The sequence below is a fragment of the Triticum urartu genome, chromosome 7A (genome assembly GCF_056163025.1).
Source record: "Triticum urartu cultivar PI428250 chromosome 7A, HENAU_Tu73, whole genome shotgun sequence".
Lineage (NCBI taxonomy): Eukaryota > Viridiplantae > Streptophyta > Magnoliopsida > Poales > Poaceae > Triticum > Triticum urartu.
Window position 1 is genome coordinate 16,681,662 of NC_141879.1, and position 18,554 is coordinate 16,700,215.

The following is an 18,554-nucleotide window of genomic DNA, read 5'->3' on the forward strand; positions in this document are numbered from 1 at the left end:
CGGAATGGATAGCCAAGAACCTTCCGCCACCTTGCCAACCACCACCTGCCGGCTTGTCGCAGTTGGAAACCACCCCCGCGCCACCGCCCATGCCGAAAAAAAGGTTGGGGATGAAAAAGCTCCACCGGCCACAAGCATTAGCTAGCTCCAACCGTGCCAAAGGCCTGCCTGAGTGGCAGCTGCCTCTCCGGCGAGGGGAGGCCACCCTTACGCCGCTCCTGCCGGCGCCAAGAGAGCTAGAACACTGACGGCAGCAACGCCGGCCCTCGCTGAGGAGGCCGCAAAGTAGAAGAAGAGGAAGGCCACTCCAGCGCCTCGTAAACCGTCTCCGGCCTTCCCTATGGCCACTGCTCCTACGCGCTCGGCCGTCACAGCCGGCAAGAAGGGTTGCGGCTGCCAAGTGCTCGACAAAATGCCAACAAGGTAAAAAAAACCATCTTTCACATGTCGTCCAACAAATTAGACGCTGATTGTTTGTGGCGGATGATGATGGAGTTTTTTCGCTGTGTTGTTGTAGTGTGGAGATGAACACTACCAAATTTTTAGCGTCTTTGGAGTCCTCGGTTACGATGGGGCTAGATGATCTCAACTATGATTCAATTTGGGAACATTCGGATGCCGTCGAAGAAGAGGAGGTGGTCGAAGAGGACATGGAAGAGGAGGCGGCCAAAGAGGAGGTGGCCAATGGAGACAAAGTTGAGGAGGTGACCAAAGCAAACACGAGGTCGTCAAGGTTACCAACTCACAACTACAATCAAGTTGAAGATGTTTTATGCTATGCTTGGATGAACATCTCCGTGGATGCCCCACAATTGGAACAGATCAAACCAAGGCTATGTTTTGGGAGAGAATTGTGGAGTACTACGACAACTCTGTGGAGGTGCAATCAAGCCGTGCGCAAGGTTCTCTTGGGCATCGTTGGGGCGCCATTCATGACCAATGCGACTGATGGTACGGTTGCATCAATCAAGTGAGTCATGCACCATCGAGCGGTGTGCAAGTCACAGAGTATGGACCGTACATCCAAGAACTCTTCAAGCATAGGAACAAGAAGTTTGGCCAAAAGCCCTTCACGTTGCATTGAAGAAATCTTCAAGCATAGAATGAGAAATGTAAGGCCAAGTTGGCAGCTGAAAGAGAAAGTTGAAGACGGAGGAGTGTAGACTTGCACTTGAGGAGGAGAGGATTCGTGATGCCATGAAAGCCGAAGATCGTGCTATCATGTTCATGAATCCAACCACAATGGATGAAACCGCAAGAAAGTATTGGGAGCTCACTCGTGGGGAGATCTCAACTGGGAGGCTATTTTCGGAATGGTGGCCGCGGTGGTGGTGGCGCCCGAGAGGATGGTGGTGGTGGTGGTGATGGTGGCGGCCGAGAAGATGGTGGTGGTGATGGTGGTTGCGGTCGAGAGAATGCCAGCGGTGATGGTGACCAACTGGATGGTGGTGGTAGTGGCGGTGTTGATTTTTCAGCGAGGACTTTGTTTTAGTTCCTACATGCCATTGGTTGGCTCCATCCACAACATACACATGTTATGTTTGTGGTGATTTTGGGTCAAACATTGTGTTTGAAGTGATGCCTTTTGGATGAACTATGCATGTTTCAATTTGGAAATCGTGATGATGAAACTATATGCTTGTTGCCGGTTATATTATGCATGTTTTAATTTGAATGTTTTTATGATATATATTGTGAAGTGTCTGAAGTTCATGCGGCTAGGACACAAAACCTATGCAATTTTTTTTATTCCACTAACTTTAGGGGATCGGCTAGGTGCGGCTAAAGGAGTAAAAGTTTACTCCGCTAACTTTACTCAGCCAAATCCTCGTCTATTTTTTTTTTTTTTTGGGGGGGGGGGGGGGGGGGGTCGGTTAGAGTTGGTCTACCTGTGTTTCCACAACAATGTATACGCCAAACCTGTGCCAAACAAATTTGGATAGACAATCTAAAAACAAGAAAGTAAAAGAGGAATATAATAAATAATCCCAGCATGATTTAGACTGTGTAAACATGTTAAGCAAAGTCTGTTGTGCTTTCTACAACAAATGAAACCAATCTGAGGAGTAATAATTAAAGCATAATAGTGCCCTACACCTTTGAGAGAAACTGCATGAATGTGTTTAGCTATGGACATCTCTACTATTTTTATCAAATGCAATTTTGGTTCCAGTTATAAACAAAGAGAAACATGTGGCTACCAATAAAAGGTGTGGCTTTAGAAGCAGTTGATTTGAGAGGAGGAGGTTTCAAGGCTTCGGTGGGTTCAGTCGCACCTTCAGTTTTTAGGTTTCTGACAAAAGGAATCATATCTACTTGAATTCACTCAGTTGATACCTAGACAGCATCGTAAGACAGGTGGAGAAACAATCAATTGATAAATAAAGTGCATTTCTTTTCAAGGCCCAAAATGAGGTCGAAAATTATAAGCTCACGGGACTGACAAGGTAAATGCATGAACAGTACTTCAGTCCTGAAACAAGCTGAATGAGGTTGCATTCACTATCTTGTGTGAAATTTTGGATACAGTTCTTAATATCTCACTAATGAACAACCCTTACGAACTTAACAAAGCAGATTAAAACTAACAGCCACACGTAGAACAAAAATTAAACTACAAACACACACTTCAGTCCTAGCTAGTTTAATCGCTGAAGACTGAGCTCAGACAGCACCTCAGTCCTGGTTTGCTCCACAGTGGGCCAAAGCACCTTCCATTGTTGCATGGATCAGATTACTTTGTAGAGCCTCCAGATAGTGCTTTGGACAAGACATGGCTATCGACTGAAAGGGTATGAAAGCCGCATGCACATTAAAACAAAAGAACTATCAGAGCCAGAGGGATCATCCAATGGCAAATCGTAGGCCTAAAAAAACCATCAGACAAACCACGCAGCACTGATTTTTTTCCTCTGCAAGTATCATCAAATGCGACTGAAACAACAGAACTAACAATGGGATCACAGATGTGGCGTTAGTCCTGCACACACACATTCCATATGCAAAAATAATTAAATTTGATCTAGGACCTCTCTGGCATATATGACTAGCAGAGAGGTTGTATGTATGGGCGATGGATATTACTCCAATCAGTGGTATCAAATAATATATGCATGCATGATGTAAAAAATACTGGCATACGCAACCAGGAATTGCACAATTGAATAAGTCCTAGCTAAAAGAAAACTATTCGACGTACAATAAACAGGAGTATTATACATTCAGAAAGACCCGATTAATGCACAGCAGAAAACTGAATCAATCTAGCCCATCATCTAAAGATTTCTTGCGACTGCCAAAATGGAAAACATGTTATGTTTGTGCTTGGCTAATTTTAATCATTAGTATGCTTAACTACATGCAGTTTTTTGGCAAAAAAATTAGAGGACACGAAGAAAAGATGCTAGCATATGATGCCAATTGTTACTAGTACACATGTACGTTGACAAGAGTGGAGCAGCTTCAGAAACAGAAACTTGGATTGGAATCTCTGGAATAGTCTGATCTCCTTCTGCCACACTACTACAACACCACCAAAATTAGAGCAGAAATGTAGATAATACAAAAGCAAAGGCGGTTCCAAAGCTGTGCCAGTATGGGGTATGGAGCTAGGCAATTTCCCTCCTCTCGAAGGAATGAACGATTCGTTGCCCATTGTCTTCATACTGTCTGAAGGGCCCTTGGCCTCAGGCTGCCTTTTTGCCTCTTTACTGAACCATGAAGCACTGGCAAAATGATGATTTATTTTGCTTTCCTAAGATAATTTTCACAACCTTGCAGGTTTCCATGGTAGTTCATGCAGATATCAGCAAGATACTAACATTATGATATTTACTTTTGACAGAATTTTTGAGTCTGATGATGATGTACACGGCGATTTTTCTTTCCTTGCCAGGTACAGTTTCGATGCATACAGCCACAAGGAACATCGACACTGCATTACCAGGGCTCCAATATATGGCTGCTACGAGCGCACAACGCTAAGCGTCTAAACCAACAGCCAAGCATGCTATATGTTATGGCCGCTACATATCAAACATAGTAAGTGCCATGTCCTGGCACCTGCCAAAATCCTATTTTTCATATGTGAAACACAAGCTTATATGATACGTACCATTGATTTATCACTTCACTAACATTAACAAAAAATGACCAAACAAATACACTCCCAGCAGGAAAATGTTTCATCAAAGCTTGCAGTGTTATTTTTTTTTGTTGACATTGATGCAATTTCTCTGTGATTAATAGATCCAAGGCTCTACTGAATTCATTAGCTACAGCAAAAATACATAAAAAGAGCCTGCTCAAAGGTCGACTAGACATCACACCAGTAACCAGTATGATTGAACCTTTTAATAAACTACCCAGGATGACAATCTGCACTAAGATTTAGGATAATCATAATAACTAACTGTTATGGAAAAGGCTGATTACAATATAATTAAGCCCCATGGAACTAATACATGTCCAGAACAACAGCCAGCAAGTGCTAGGTAAACAAGAACAAGAGTAGCAATGTACTTTGGAAATGACATTATGCTTAATCTGTAGGTTTACCAGGCATTGGCTCTGAACTGCAAATCAAGCAAGCAGAAGTGTGAGCACCAGCTAATTGAGTGGCATGATTCAAGCAGATTCCAAAGTACATAGGCATAAACTTCAGCCAACAGGAGGAGCCAATTCTTGCAAAAGGGTGGTTTGAACTTTCAAGGTAAGAAACTACTGCCCATCTGCATCTGCTAATGGCTCTGAGAACAGAGGAACATAGGGTAGAAAGCGTTGTGTGCTGTTCTCAAGATTAAGGATACAACCGACATTCTGATGTCGCATATCATACGCTGCCAAGGTAGCACCTCCATATGAAACAAAGAAAATGGTGTCGCAATCTGGATGAATCTCAACCACCTTGTACTTCATCCTAGTCATGCTCAGAAGCTTATCCATGCTGGCAGTATGCTTCAGGATGAATTCTTTACTATCACAATCCTTGAGGCACCAGAGTGTTATCTCAGGAACTGGGATTTCATTGTTAGCTACAGCATAGTGTAAGCATCCCTGCGATAATCCAATCGTACAAAATCTCGAACAGTACGGCACACGGATAGTCTTCCACTCTTTCCCCTCCACGTCCACCCCCACCAGCACATACTCGTTGCCGGTGTTGATGTCCGCCAGCTCGCCAATCACATACATGACACCGCCGGCAAAGACACATTTACTCCTGAAGTATGGCGGCACTTTTTCAACCATCCCACTATTCCCGCGTCTCCACCAGGCTCCTGTCCACGACGAGTAGATGCTCACTCCTGTCATATAATTTGCCAGATAGTCCTCCTCAAAATGAAGAACGTGGAAATGCGACGAGACTGCCGGATCAAAAGCCAGAGCTGCAGTAAGGCTATATCTGATTTCTGGGGCAGCAGGCTTAGTGGGCAGCTCGACCCACCTGGCAGTGGCGGGATTGCACACCACAAAACGGCCATCATCCTCTGCCCAATCCCAAGGGGCCACCTTGTTCTTGTTGCTGCCGCGGTAGAGGAGGAGGCCATTGCAGGCGTCGATCAGGGCCATGTCCTTGTACTTGCTAGGCTGCAGGTAGGGGAGGGAAGGGTCGAACGGGGCTGCGCTGCCGGAGACGCTGGCGAAGTGGTGGCGGTGGCCGTTGCGGTAGGACGTGTAGAGGAAGCCGGCGAGGGTCTGGGGCAGCATCTTGCGGTTGGCGGGGTCGGCGATGAGGTCGCGCCAGAGTATAGAGACACACTTGAAGCGGTGGAGGGATCTGGCGGGGAGGCGGGAGAGGATCTCCAGGATGAGGTCGTCGGTGAAGAGGCCGGCCGCCTCCGTTGTGGCCCTCGGATTGGTTTCCAGCCTAGACTTGGTGTTCCTCTCGAAGTTCTCCCCTGTATTCGCTCCCTCCAAACATATCGAAGAGAGGAAATCGTCGACGGCATAGTCGGTGGTGATCTTTGGGTGGAGAGTTGAGGAAGATAGTACGTATCTTGGATTTGGATTAGGGTGGCGACGGCGGCCAGCGAGGGAGGATTCGCTCCAGCGGATCCCTTTCCGTACTACTGGCGAAGGGTTTTGTTGAGTTGGCAAACAACAACAAAAAAAACTCCCGACATATCTCTTTTTCCTGTAATGTTTTGGTCCTATATAATATCTCTACTTTATATTAAAGGAGGATCTCCCCTCCTACGTAAATTTCTCCCCTCAACAGATCGATGATTTATTTGCTTCCTATGGTTTGTACACTAGATTTGCTTGTTATATCATGGAATGATGACCGCTGCATTTGTTTGGTTGGAATAAGTTGTGAAGAAGTCTCTGCTAATTCCACTCAATCACCATGAATCAGAGTACAAGCTTGGGTTGCAAGAGGAGGAACCAGAGGAAGGGAGGAGACAGAGGAGGAAGATGAGCTACAGGGAGAAAGAGGAACTCGCACGCGCCAACACTAGGCCGAAGCCCATCCGTCCAAGCCGCATCCTGCATAGATACTTCCCCTGGTATTTGTACTCACTTGTGGCATTGGGCTGGGCTGGATACTGGTTGGGGGCCCAGGTCACTGACATAATTTTTGGATCTATGGTATCATGGAACGATGTTTGTGTTGTTTCCAGATTCCAATTGTCTGTAAAACTAATATTGCGGACTGATAGACGCGGGTTCTGTTTATTGCTGGTTGTTGTGCTTCCATACACACAGCAGTTTTCTGATGATCTTGTTGCTCTGCGCCCTGATGTGTCTTCTTATAAATGTATAGAACAAAATATATCTGCTTCTATCAAAGGAAATCTGGAAGTTTTATTTCGCATGAACACAGTGCTCATTCAGTTGTATGTTGTTACATGGTCTACCAATATTGATAAAATAAAATCAAGAGGGCAATCCAACCAAATAAACAGTGCAGATCTTCTATCCTTTACAGGCAAGAGATTGCGCTACTACGTTAGCCTCCCCTCAGAAAGTGTTTACAGCTTATCTTATTCGCAAACATTCCCCAACTTCTGACGACCGTTCTGCAGTACAGAGTCTGGAACTCTGGATGACCTCGCCCGAAGAGCTGGTTGCGGCAAGGAGACATTGCCCTGGTGATGCACACCCTTAACAGCAGCCCTGCGCCCTCGGTGCTCTCACTGGGAACCTGCCTTTTCTTGTTCCCTTTGGGTTGCTTGCTTGTCTGAAATTTAAGAGCACTACAAGTTGTCAGGCAGCTTTAGCTCACCATATATCGATATGAATCTTTGCTTCTCCGATCGATCGCTTCCTTCTCCAAGTTACAGGCGGTAAACGAGCATGTACGTATGGTGGAGCCATCAAATGCCTGCAAAACAACACACATTTTAATAGCCCCAGTTGAAATGACACCAGGAATAAGCAACCATGTTTAAGATATATGGTCTAATATCTCAACATGTATTCTGCAAATACGGACAGTAGCAGAACTTCAGAAAGACCCATGAACATCCAGCAATCAAGGTTGCAAATACAACATCGCATATATAGCAAAACTTCAGTCAGCAAACATGGTTGCAGAAAACAATATAAGAACAAATATACAGGATGATAAGTTGGAGCATTATTTGGGTCTGCCAAGCATTCATGCTTCTTGCATCAGCAATTCAGCATATTTGTCCCCTGGAGCACACTTAGCCAGCTCGCCAGATGGATTTTAAGAGTTCAGTAGGGACAAATAGTTCAGGCATGCTAGGAATAGCCGGACAGTGGTGGTGGTGGCCATACCAGTAGTTTCAATAGGGAAGTGCATAGTTAACTAGTCAACAGGGAAGTGAGTTCAGATCTCAAGCGATGGTACCCATAAGGCAGCTAGATCAGAACGACCCAATGACCAAGCCATTTTTTTCTGACAAAAGGTAATATATCCACTTGGATTCGTTCAGTTGATACCAAGGCATCATCTTAGGACAGGTGCAGAAATAATCAATTGATAACTAAAGTTGCATTTTCACTAATTTACACAAGTTCTGTCAAAATGAGGTTGGAAAATTATAATCTGACAGGGCTCACAAGTTAAGGAAAATGCATTGACTATACTTCAGGGGTTGATACAAGGAGAAATAAAGTTGCACTCATTCTCTTACCGTGAGATAAGATGGCAAACAGAGTTGTTATGTTTTAGATGTGTATAGTTTCTTGTGTACATCCCCGTTGTATAAGGGGCTTTTCTGCACTTTACCACATCTGTATATGTACTGGCCTTTGGCCCTCAGTAATATCAGTTGCTCATTTATACAACATGGTATCAGATGCTAGGCTAGCCTCTCTCCCTCGCACGATGCAACTCCGTGCTTGTACCTAGTCTGCCTCGTCCACACCCACTGCCGGCCATCTCTCTGGCCGTCGCCGTTGCTCCCGGCCTGTCCTGCTTTCCGTCAGGTAGCCATCGCTCCCAGCCTACCCGCTTTCTCTCTGTCAGGCCGCCGCTGCCCCGAGTCCGTTCCGGCCGTCGCCGTCCTCGTCCCGTCCGGCTACCGCCGCCCCCCGGCCTCGCCGTCCCCAGCCGTCCAGGTGCTATCACCGCCTCGCCGTTCCCATCCAGTCCAGCTGCCGCCGCTACCCGGCCTCGCTGTGCCCAGCTCGTCCGGATCCTGCCGCCTCCCGGCCTGGCCGTCCCCGGCCCGTCTGGCTGCCTGGCTGGCCCTCAGCCTGGCTGACGCCGCCCCCCCTACTGGTTCTCGCTCGTGGCCCTTGTCAAAGCAGAAATCGTGTCCCCTTATTGTGGGATTCTCATCAATACGGGTATGGGTAACCCAACTGTGCCGTTTACACAACCCTTAGGAATAGGCGAGTTTTGAGGCGAGTGGGAAGGCGTTCGATATTCACTGCCTTTATAAGGGGATAAGAATTCGCCCTTGTCTACTCACGCCTTCTTCTTTCTCTCCTCAAGTCCCCATCTTTCTCCACCTTCGAAAAGCATCTGACCATGTCCGGATCCGGAGGTCAAGGCAAATGGACGGTCTCCTCCATCAAGGAGAAGGACATTACTGAGCTTCGGGCGGCTGGGTACTTGGCGAAGGAAATAGCCCACCGTTTTCCAGCTCAGGGGCAAGTCGTCCCCACGCCAAAGCCCAACGAGAGGGTGGTATTCATCCCTCATTTCTTCCGCGGGCTAGGGTTTCCACTCCATCCTTTTGTCCGTGGGCTGATGTATTATTACGGGATAGACTTCCATGATCTATCCCCGAACTATTTCCTCAACATCTCGGCGTTCATCGTCATGTGTGAGGCCTTCCTCCGCATCCAACCCCACTTCGGGCTGTGGCTCAAAGTCTTCAACGTGAAGCCGAAGGTAGTGGACGGCCAGCACGCAGAGTGCAGAGGAGCTATGGTGAGTAAGATGGCCAATGTCTCCTGGCCAAATGGCACTTTCGTGGAGACTATCAAGGAATGGCAAAAACAATGGTTCTACATCACAGAACCCCACGGCACAAACTGGGCCACGGCTGCCGAATTTAACTCAGGCGCTCCCATGCGACTCACCTCCTGGGGCAAGAAGAGCCCAAACTGGTGTTCGCCAGATGAGCTGATAGCGCTGCAGATGCACATTCAAAGCATGGTGGACAAGAATGTCAAACTTGTCGATGTAATCCAGGTGATGCTAGTTCGCTGCATTCTCCCGTGCCAGAGCCGAAGCCTCCTGCTATGGAAGTTCAATTCGAAGAAGCACCATACCCTGAAGAGGCTCTTCGATACCACTCACGAAGATGCCTGGAAATTGCTCTTCAAGGGCAACGAGATACCGCCAGCCACGGATTCGGACCGTGGACACGACATTAACCACCCCGCCAGCGAGGTGAGTTTCCAACACGTCCTCTACTTGCCTTCTCTAAGGAAGAGATCCGAACTTTTACCGTCATTGCTTTTTCAGGAATGGATGAAGAGGGCAAAGCAGATCCGGTGTCCGGCTCCGCTGCCCGAAGAACCAGTCATCCCGCATTTGGCGAAGATGCTGGTACCGGCGCCCTATAAGGCGCCGGAGAAGAAGGCCAAGGGGGTCCGGAGTGGCCCCCGTCGCAAGTGCGCTTCGGAGGTAACGTCCGAAGACGAGATCCGCTCCTCCGCCGCCAAGGATGACGGCGATGAGGAGGAGGAGGAGGACAACCATCCCCCTGACGAGGGAAGGAAGAAGAGGGCAGCCTCCACAAAACTGGAGGCGGGGACGCACAAAAAGGGGAAGGGCTCTTTTGCGGATAAATCCGCGTGGGTGCAAAGTGCTTCTTAAGTGCTATGACTCCCGCATACCCGTATGTCCAACCTCTCCATTTCAATGTATTGACATGGCTACTTATGCTGTTGCAGTCGGGCCCACGACAGTCCCCAGCGATCCTCATCAAGAGGTTCGTTGGACCCAAAAGAGATGGCCAGCGAGATGCCGCCAGCCGCTTACTTTCCCAAGGCCAAAGGGGACAACGAGGTGCTCTCCCAACGGACCTTCTCAGGCCGGGGAGAGGCTCAAGAAGCGCCCGAAGGCAAAGCCCCCGTCGCTGGACACCAGGGGGATCCAATTCCCCGAGAGACTGGGGAGGAGGGCCGTACTCAGTTCGGCCCTCAACCGGACTTGATTCCGGAGATCGATACGGCTCTGGAATCCGGCACGCAACCTTCTTCGAAAGAAGGGGGCATGCCTATTCCACTAGTGGCCCTTGTCCAACCAGGGGCACCTGATAATCTACTAGAAGCGCTGCAAAGTGCTTCCATTGCGGATGAACATCGCGTTCTTATGGGCACGGTGATTGAAAGGGTTCAGTCTGCCAAGAGCGGACTAACCGAAGCCTGCAGCACCCTGTTGACAGGTTTTGAGGTAAGTGACTCAAAAAGAGAAAATCCCCATATAAATAGTAGCCCCTGAGACACTGTCCGGTGTTCGGAAAGAAAAGCCGGATAGAGGATTATTCCTTTATTGCAGGGAACTAACTAAATTTGTCTGGAATGTATATGCAGGCGTCGCTGTTGGTCGTGGCCTAACATGTTGCCGATGTCTCCGAACTTAAGCGGAGGCTGGAGCGGGCCGAGGAGGAGCTCGGCCAGGTGAAGAGGTGGCTCCAGGAGAATCAAGGTATGTAACAACCCAAGAAGTACTCGGAAAGAGTAAGATGTTGTATATTGACCGAAGTGTCTTGATATGTATAGGAGCGACGATCGAGGTCGAGGCCCTGAAAAAGGCCCTGGGCGAAGCCGAGGGGAAGGCCGTCAAGGAGCAGGCTGCCTGTAAGAAGCTCAAGGCCCGGGTCAGCGAGGTCCAACAAGAGCTCCATGACGCGGTGAAGAAGTGCGAGACCTTGGGGCGTGACACGTCGGCTAAAGAGGCCGAACTCTCCAAGGCTCGTCAGAGCGCAGAGACGGCCCGGAACGAGGCTCAGGGCGCCCTCCAAGAGGTCTAGGAGGCGAGGAAGATTGCGGCGGGTAAGGCATTCAGTATGCAAAGCAAATATGCGAAGAGGAAGTATCTTTTACTAACCCGGATTCTGAGTTCTCCAGGGGCTTTTGCTGATTCGTCGCGACGTGTGTCCGACGCCGCGGAGTTCTTCCGAGCCGAAGAAGGGAGTTCTACGAGAAGCTATTATGTTTGCAATATCTTGTCCAGAGCATCCCGTGTCCTTCATGTTGAGGAACGTAGTAATTTCAAAAAAATTCCTACGCACACGCAAGATCATGGTGATGCATAGCAACGAGATGGGAGAGTGTTGTCTACGTACCCTCGTAGACCGAAGCGGAAGCGTTGACGCAACATAGAGGAAGTAGTCGTACGTCTTCCCGGTCCAACCTATCCAAGCACCGTTACTCCGGCACCTCCGAGTTCTTGACACACGTACATCTCGATGACGCACCCCGGGCTCCGATCCAGCAAAGCTTCGGGAGGAGTTTTGTCAGCACGACGGTGTGGTGACTATTTTGATGTTTAACCGTCACAGGGCTTCGCCTAAGCACCGCTATAATATGATCGAGGTGTAATATCGTGGAGGGGGGCACCGCACACGGCTAAGGAACGATCACGAAGATCAACTTCTGTGTCCTAGGGTGCCCCCTTGCCCCCGTATATAAAGGAGCCAAGGGGAGGGGGCGGCCGGCCAAGGAGGGGCGCGCCAGGGGGGAGTCCTACTCCCACCGGGAGTAGGACTCCCTTCTTTCCTAGTTGGAGAAGGAGAAGGGGGGAAAGAGGAGGAAGAGGGGAAGGAAAGGGGGGGGGGCACCGCCCCCCTTCCCTTGTCCTATTCAGACTAGGAAGGGGAGGGGCGCGTGGCCACCTCCTGCCTCCTTCTCTCTTCTCCCTCAAGGCCCATGTAGGCCCAATAACCCCCCGGGGGGTTCCGGTAACCCCCGGTACTCCGGTAAAATGCCGATTTCACCCGGAACGATTCCGATGTCCAAATATAGGCTTCCAATATATCGATCTTTATGTCTCAACCATTTCAAGACCCCTCGTCATGTCCGTGATCATATCCAGGACTCCGAACAACCTTCGGTACATCAAAATACATAAACTCGTAATGAAACTGTCATCGTAACTTTAAGCATGCGGACCCTACGGTTCGAGAACAATGTAGACATGACCGAGACACGTCTCCGGTCAATAACCAATAGCGGGACCCGGATGCCCATATTGGCTCCTACATATTCTACGAAGATCTTTATCGGTCAGACCGCATAACTACATACGTTGTTCCCTTTGTCATCGGTATGTTACTTGCCCGAGATTCGATCGTCGGTATCTCAATACCTAGTTCAATCTCGTTACCGGCAAGTCTCTTTACTCGTTCCGTAATACATCATCTCACAACTAACACATTAGTTGCAATGCTTGCAAGGCTTATGTGATGTGTATTACCGAGAGGGCCCAGAGATACCTCTCCGACATTTGGAGTGACAAATCCTAATCTCGAAATACGCCAACCCAACATGTACCTTTGGAGACACCTGTAGAGCTCCTTTATAATCACCCAGTTACGTTGTGACGTTTGGTAGCACACAAAGTGTTCCTCCGGTAAACGGGAGTTGCATAATCTCATAGTCATAGGAACATGTATAAGTCATGAAGAAAGTAATAGCAACATACTAAACGATCGGGTGCTAAGCTAATGGAATGGGTCATGTCAATCAGATCATTCAACTAATGATGTGATCCCGTTAATCAAATAACAACTCTTTGTCCATGGTTAGGAAACATAACCATCTTTGATTAACGAGCTAGTCAAGTAGAGGCATACTAGTGACACTATGTTTGTCTATGTATTCACACATGTATTATGTTTCCGGTTAATACAATTCTAGCATGAATAATAAACATTTATCATGATATAAGGAAATAAATAATAACTTTATTATTGCCTCTAGGGCATATTTCCTTCACTTCACCGATCAGCTGAAACAGATGGTGGAGCTGCATAGGGTGGCCGAACTAGCCATGAAGGATTTGATAATCCGGGTGTGGCCAGCCGAAGCTATGCCCGGCAGCTACTTCAGACTCATGAGGCGGATGGTGGACGCCTGTCCTCGGCTGGATATCGTCAAGCGGTCGGCCTATATTGAGGGTGCTCGTATGGCCTTCGCCCGTTGCAAGATGTGGTGGGCGAAGATGAACGCCGTCGAGCTGGCCCAAGGGCCTCCAAAGGGCAAGGAGCACCGCACACCCGAGCGCTATTTCGCGGATGTCCTGGAGGGGTCTCGCATGATAGCAGCACAGTGTGGGCAGGACATTATTTTCGAATGAATACATTCGTGTTGTCTTTGCCTTGTGTGATGAAACAAAGTCAGTTTGTAATATAATTTTTGTTATGTTTTAATTTTTTCCTCCTGTGCGGCCTTGTTATATGGAATCTGAGGGTTGGCCAGTTGTCGACTTCTGCCCCCATGTAGGTAGTACGGGGTGTTCGGGATGAAATCTAAACAATTTTGATCCAATTGTATGGTCCTTGAAGGAGTTGTTTAGTGCAACGAACCAGGCAATCGGACTATGCGGCTTAAACGCCCTCACTTGGCCATAGGAGTTTTACAATAAAACATAGGTGCAGCCCCTAGTTTTCGAACCAGAGTGCTATGAGCGTCTGATCAGGAAGTACCGATCCTTCGCGTAAAGCAGGAGAAATCTCCAACGATTTGTAACTTCCGAACAGCTGACCGGCTCTCGCTACATCATGACAGTCAGTTTTCGGCTTTCTCTACTAAAGTGCTCCTTTGGATAAACCAGCGCACAATCGTAGTAGTTCTCCCTTTACTACCTTAGCCGATATAGCGGAACGTAAGGTATCAAGCACAGGAGCCGGGCAACCCAACTATTGACGAAAGACATGATTCGGAGCCAATGCATATAGTGCTAAATTCAGGGTGCCGAACTATACTATAAAAGTGTTCGGACTTTGTTGCCGTATTATGGGGCGCCTGGAAGCCCCTGGCAAATATGAAACGTACCAAAGTGTACGGATGCTAGAAAATGAATTATTAACGAAAAACAGAAAGAAAGCAGAGGTGATATCTTGGGCCCTTAAACTTGAGCCATGAATTGTTTCCATTATAATTGGATTAATGCGTCAAAGTGCGTTAATGCAAATAGTGCGATAAGCAACCGACTATTTAACATGCCATGACCAGAGGCGAGCTGCGTGTGGGACCTAACAACAGGTAGAGTGGTCGTTAATTTGACCTCTCGGACTTCTCCTGTACGTCGGTGCTTCTTGCCATCCTGGTATTTTTATCCTTTTACAGGACTGATAATTAGGCCGTCCAAGAAGGCCTATGCAAGAGAAACCTGGAAAAGGAAAAAGGAAATAATGGAAGTATATGTGTGTTCGGGATCGGTCGAGCCGGACTGTGGATCACAAGCTTTCTGTGCCTCCGTCGATGCCCATGGAATTTTGAGTGCGTAATTATGTACGCATGGTACGAATGCCACTGCCTTATTGGGGCTGGGACGGAGGCCAAATTGCTAGTCGAGCTCTTGATGAGCCGCGCTATCCTGGTGCAGCATAGTCCGGACCCTCTTTACGATGTCCCGGGGCTCGGCAGCTGGATTGCGGTTCTGCTTCAGAAGGTTGCTCTGTACATCTACTGCTAGGGCGGCAGTGTGCTCCTCTGTTCGGAGGGAGCGTTCCGTGTTTCCGTTGACCGTTATGACGCCGCGTGGACCGGGCATCTTGAGCTTAAGATAAGCATAGTGTGGCACCGCATTGAACCAAGCAAATGTCGTCCGTCCGAGAAGTGCGTGATAACCACTGCGGAATGGGACGATGTTGAAGATTAACTCCTCGCTTCGGAAGTTGTCGGGGGATCCAAAGACAAGCTCCAGTGTGATTGGGCCCGTACAGCGGGCCTCTACACCTGGTATGACTCCTTTGAAGGTAGTCTTCGTTGGCTTGATCCTTGATGGATTAATGCCCATTTTGCGCACTGTGTCTTGATAGAGCAGATTGAGGATGCTACCACCGTCCATGAGGACTCTCGTTAGGTGGAATCCATCAATGATTGGGTCCAGGACTAGTGCGGCTGATCCGCCATGCCGGATACTGGTCGGATGATCCCGACGATCAAAAGTGATCGGGCATGATGACCATGGATTGAATTTGGGGGCAACTAGCTCTATCGCATAGACGTCCCTTAGTGCGTGTTTGCGCTCCCTTTCGGGGATGTGTGTGACGTATATCATGTTTAATGTTTTCACTTGAGGGGGAAACTTCTTTTGTCCCCCTGTGTTTGGTTGCCGGGCTCCTCGTCGTCATCCTCGCTTTGTGATCCCTTTTCCCTGTTCTCGGCGTTTAGTTTGCCGGCCTATTTAAAAAACCAACAGTCTTTGTTGGTATGATTGGCTGGTTTTTTTGGGGTGCCATGTATCTGGCACGGGCGATCGAGTACGCGGTCAAGGCTGGATGGTCCTTGATTGTTTCTCTTGTATGGTTTCTTCCGCTGGTTGGACTTGGAGCCACTGAATCCGGCGTTAACTGTAGTGTTGTCGGTGTTATCACCATAGCTTCGACGTTTTTGTCTGTTACGTCGGAGATTGCCGTTGTTATTCTTAGCCTCGGAGGGGCCTGCCTCGCTAGCTATGTTTTGGCTGCGAGCCAACCAAATATCCTCACCCGCGCATAAGTGGGTCATGAGTGCCGTGAGGGCTGCCATAGATTTTGGCTTTTTTGGCCGAGGTGGCGGGCGAGCCATTCGTCACAAATGCTATGTTTAAAGGCGGCTAAGGCTTCGGCATCCGAACAGTCGACGATTTGGTTCTTTTTAGTTAGGAACCTAGTCCAGAACTTCCTGGCTGACTCCCCGGGCTGTTGAACTATGTGACTTAAGTCATCGGCGTCTGGCGGCCGGACATATGTACCTTGGAAGTTGTCGAGAAAGGCTTCTTCCAGGTCCTCCCAGCTGCCAATAGAATTCTCCGACAGACTGTTTAGCCAGTGCCGGGCTGGCCCTTTAAGTTTTAGTGGGAGGTATTTGATGGCGTTAGGATCATCCCAGCGGGCCATGTGGATATGGAGAATAAAATCCTCTATCCATACCGCGGGATCGGTTGTTCCATCGTATGATTCGATGTTTACGGGTTTGAACCCTTATGGGAATTCATGATCCATTACTTCGTCAGTGAAGCAAAGAGGGTGCACGGTGCCTCTATATCGGGCCGCATCGCGACGTAGCTCTGATGGAGTCCGTCTGCGGCATTCAGCTCGGGCGTGACTAGGTTTTTCACGCCCGAATAGATAGCTGTCCCCGCGCCTTAAGTCACGTCCTCGCGATCCGTAGATCGATCTTGTGTGTTCCACTCTACTGTCCAGTTCTTGGCGGAGGTCATATGTATGGCCCCGAGCTATCTTATCCCTGCCTTTACGGTGGAGTGGGACAGTCTGGTTTTCGGCTCGGGTTGCAGTTTTACCCCGACCGCGCGGTGGCCGATCAGCCGTGTTGCGTGATGCTTGTGCGGGATCTGGTGCCTCATCGTCAAACTGAGGTAGTAATCTGCGCTTCGGGTAACATTTGGTTGGGCGTTGAAGGCCGTATTCCTCGGCTGCCAGGACATCGGTCCATCTGTCATTGAGCAGGTCTTGATCAGCTTGAAGCTGCTGCTGCTTCTTTTTTAGGCTCCTCGCAGTGGCTATTAGCTAAATCTTAAAGCGCTCCTGCTCCAGGGGCTCCTCAGGCACGATGAAGTCTTTGTTGCCAAGACTCACCTCCTCCTTGGAGGGCGGACGGTAACTAACGTCCTTCGAGTCTTCTTCTATGGCCTATTCGTCAGGGCTGACATGCCCTGATTCCCGGTTGTCTCGTTCGGCAGTTTGTTCATCGGGTTCTTCTGTGTCTTCGGCACCATCCGGAGTGTTGTCGTCTCCTATGCCGGTGTTGCTATCCCTGCTGCGGTGGGATTTAGAGCGGTGCCGCTGACGCCGGCGCTTTGGCTGTGTTTTAGGAGGGTCCTCCTTTGCTGGGTTCTCCTTGTCATCACCACTGAGTATCTACCATGTAGACGTCGTATGAGGAAGTGGCCGTCCATCATCCAGTGAATGGCGGGTTTTGGGCCTCCTCGTCTCCGGCATCGTCGTCCATACCATCGATGTCTTCGAAGTCATAGTCAAGCGTGCAGGTTAACTCTTCGACAGTGGCTATGAAGTGGGTGGTGGGTGGGAAGCAAAATTCTCCCCCATGATCAGCCTCCAGCTCGAACCGGACATAATTCGGCTGTGAGTCCCCTGCCAGGGATAGATTTCTTAACGAGTTTAGTACATCGCCCAAGGGCGAATGCTGGAAGATGTCTGTGGCGCTAAACTCAAAGATCGATAAGCGATCTAGTTCGGTATCCGCGGATGCACATGGCTCGGAATATATGACCAGAGACGAGTCCGGAGTTCCGGTGACAAAGACGCCGTGTGACTTTAGGTCTATGTTCGGGTCCAACGCCGTGGAATCTGCGGCCTCCACGGTGGGGTTGAGCCTCCCATCCTTGGACGGTGCAATATGCTCCGGATCTACGGCCGGAGCAGTTACATGAGCGATCTCCTGGATGCGGCCTGATGACAGATTTAGGTCATGTTCGTCGGGGTGACTAGGAGCGGTTGCCGCGGTCTCGAATCCGGCGAACACCAAATCTCCACGGATGTCCGCGACATAATTCAAGCTCCCAAATCTGACCTGATGTCCAGGGGCGTAGCTGTCGATCTGCTCTAGGTGGCCAGGCGAGTTGGCCCGTAGTACGGAGCCGCTGAACATGAAGATCTGTCTAGGGAGGAAGGTTTCCCCTTGGACAGCGTCACTATCGAATATTAAAGGGGCCATCGAACCTTTTGGAAACGACACAGTGGAACTCTCAATGAAAGCACCAATGTCGGTGTCAAAACCGGCGGATCTCGGGTAGGGGGTCCCGAACTGTGTGTCTAAGGTCAATTGTAACAGGAGACAGGGGACACAATGTTTACCCAGGTTCGGGCCCTCTCCATGGAGGTAATACCCTACTTCCTGCTTGATTGATCTTGATGAATATGAGTATTACAAGAGATGATCTACCACGAGATCGTAATGGCTAAACCCTAGAAGCCTAGCCTGTATGACTA

The 18,554-nt window shown here is 49.0% G+C and overlaps 1 protein-coding gene across 1 annotated transcript; it reads right to left on the bottom strand.

The window, feature by feature from the left end:
• Positions 1-4,719: 4,719 nt before the first annotated feature.
• Positions 4,720-5,724, bottom strand: LOC125523048 (uncharacterized). Its single transcript, XM_048688084.2, has one exon. The coding sequence runs from the start codon at positions 5,707-5,709 to the stop codon at positions 4,720-4,722; it is 990 nt and encodes a 329-aa protein (XP_048544041.2). The 5' UTR covers positions 5,710-5,724.
• Between the last annotated feature and the right edge of the window lie 12,830 nt (positions 5,725-18,554).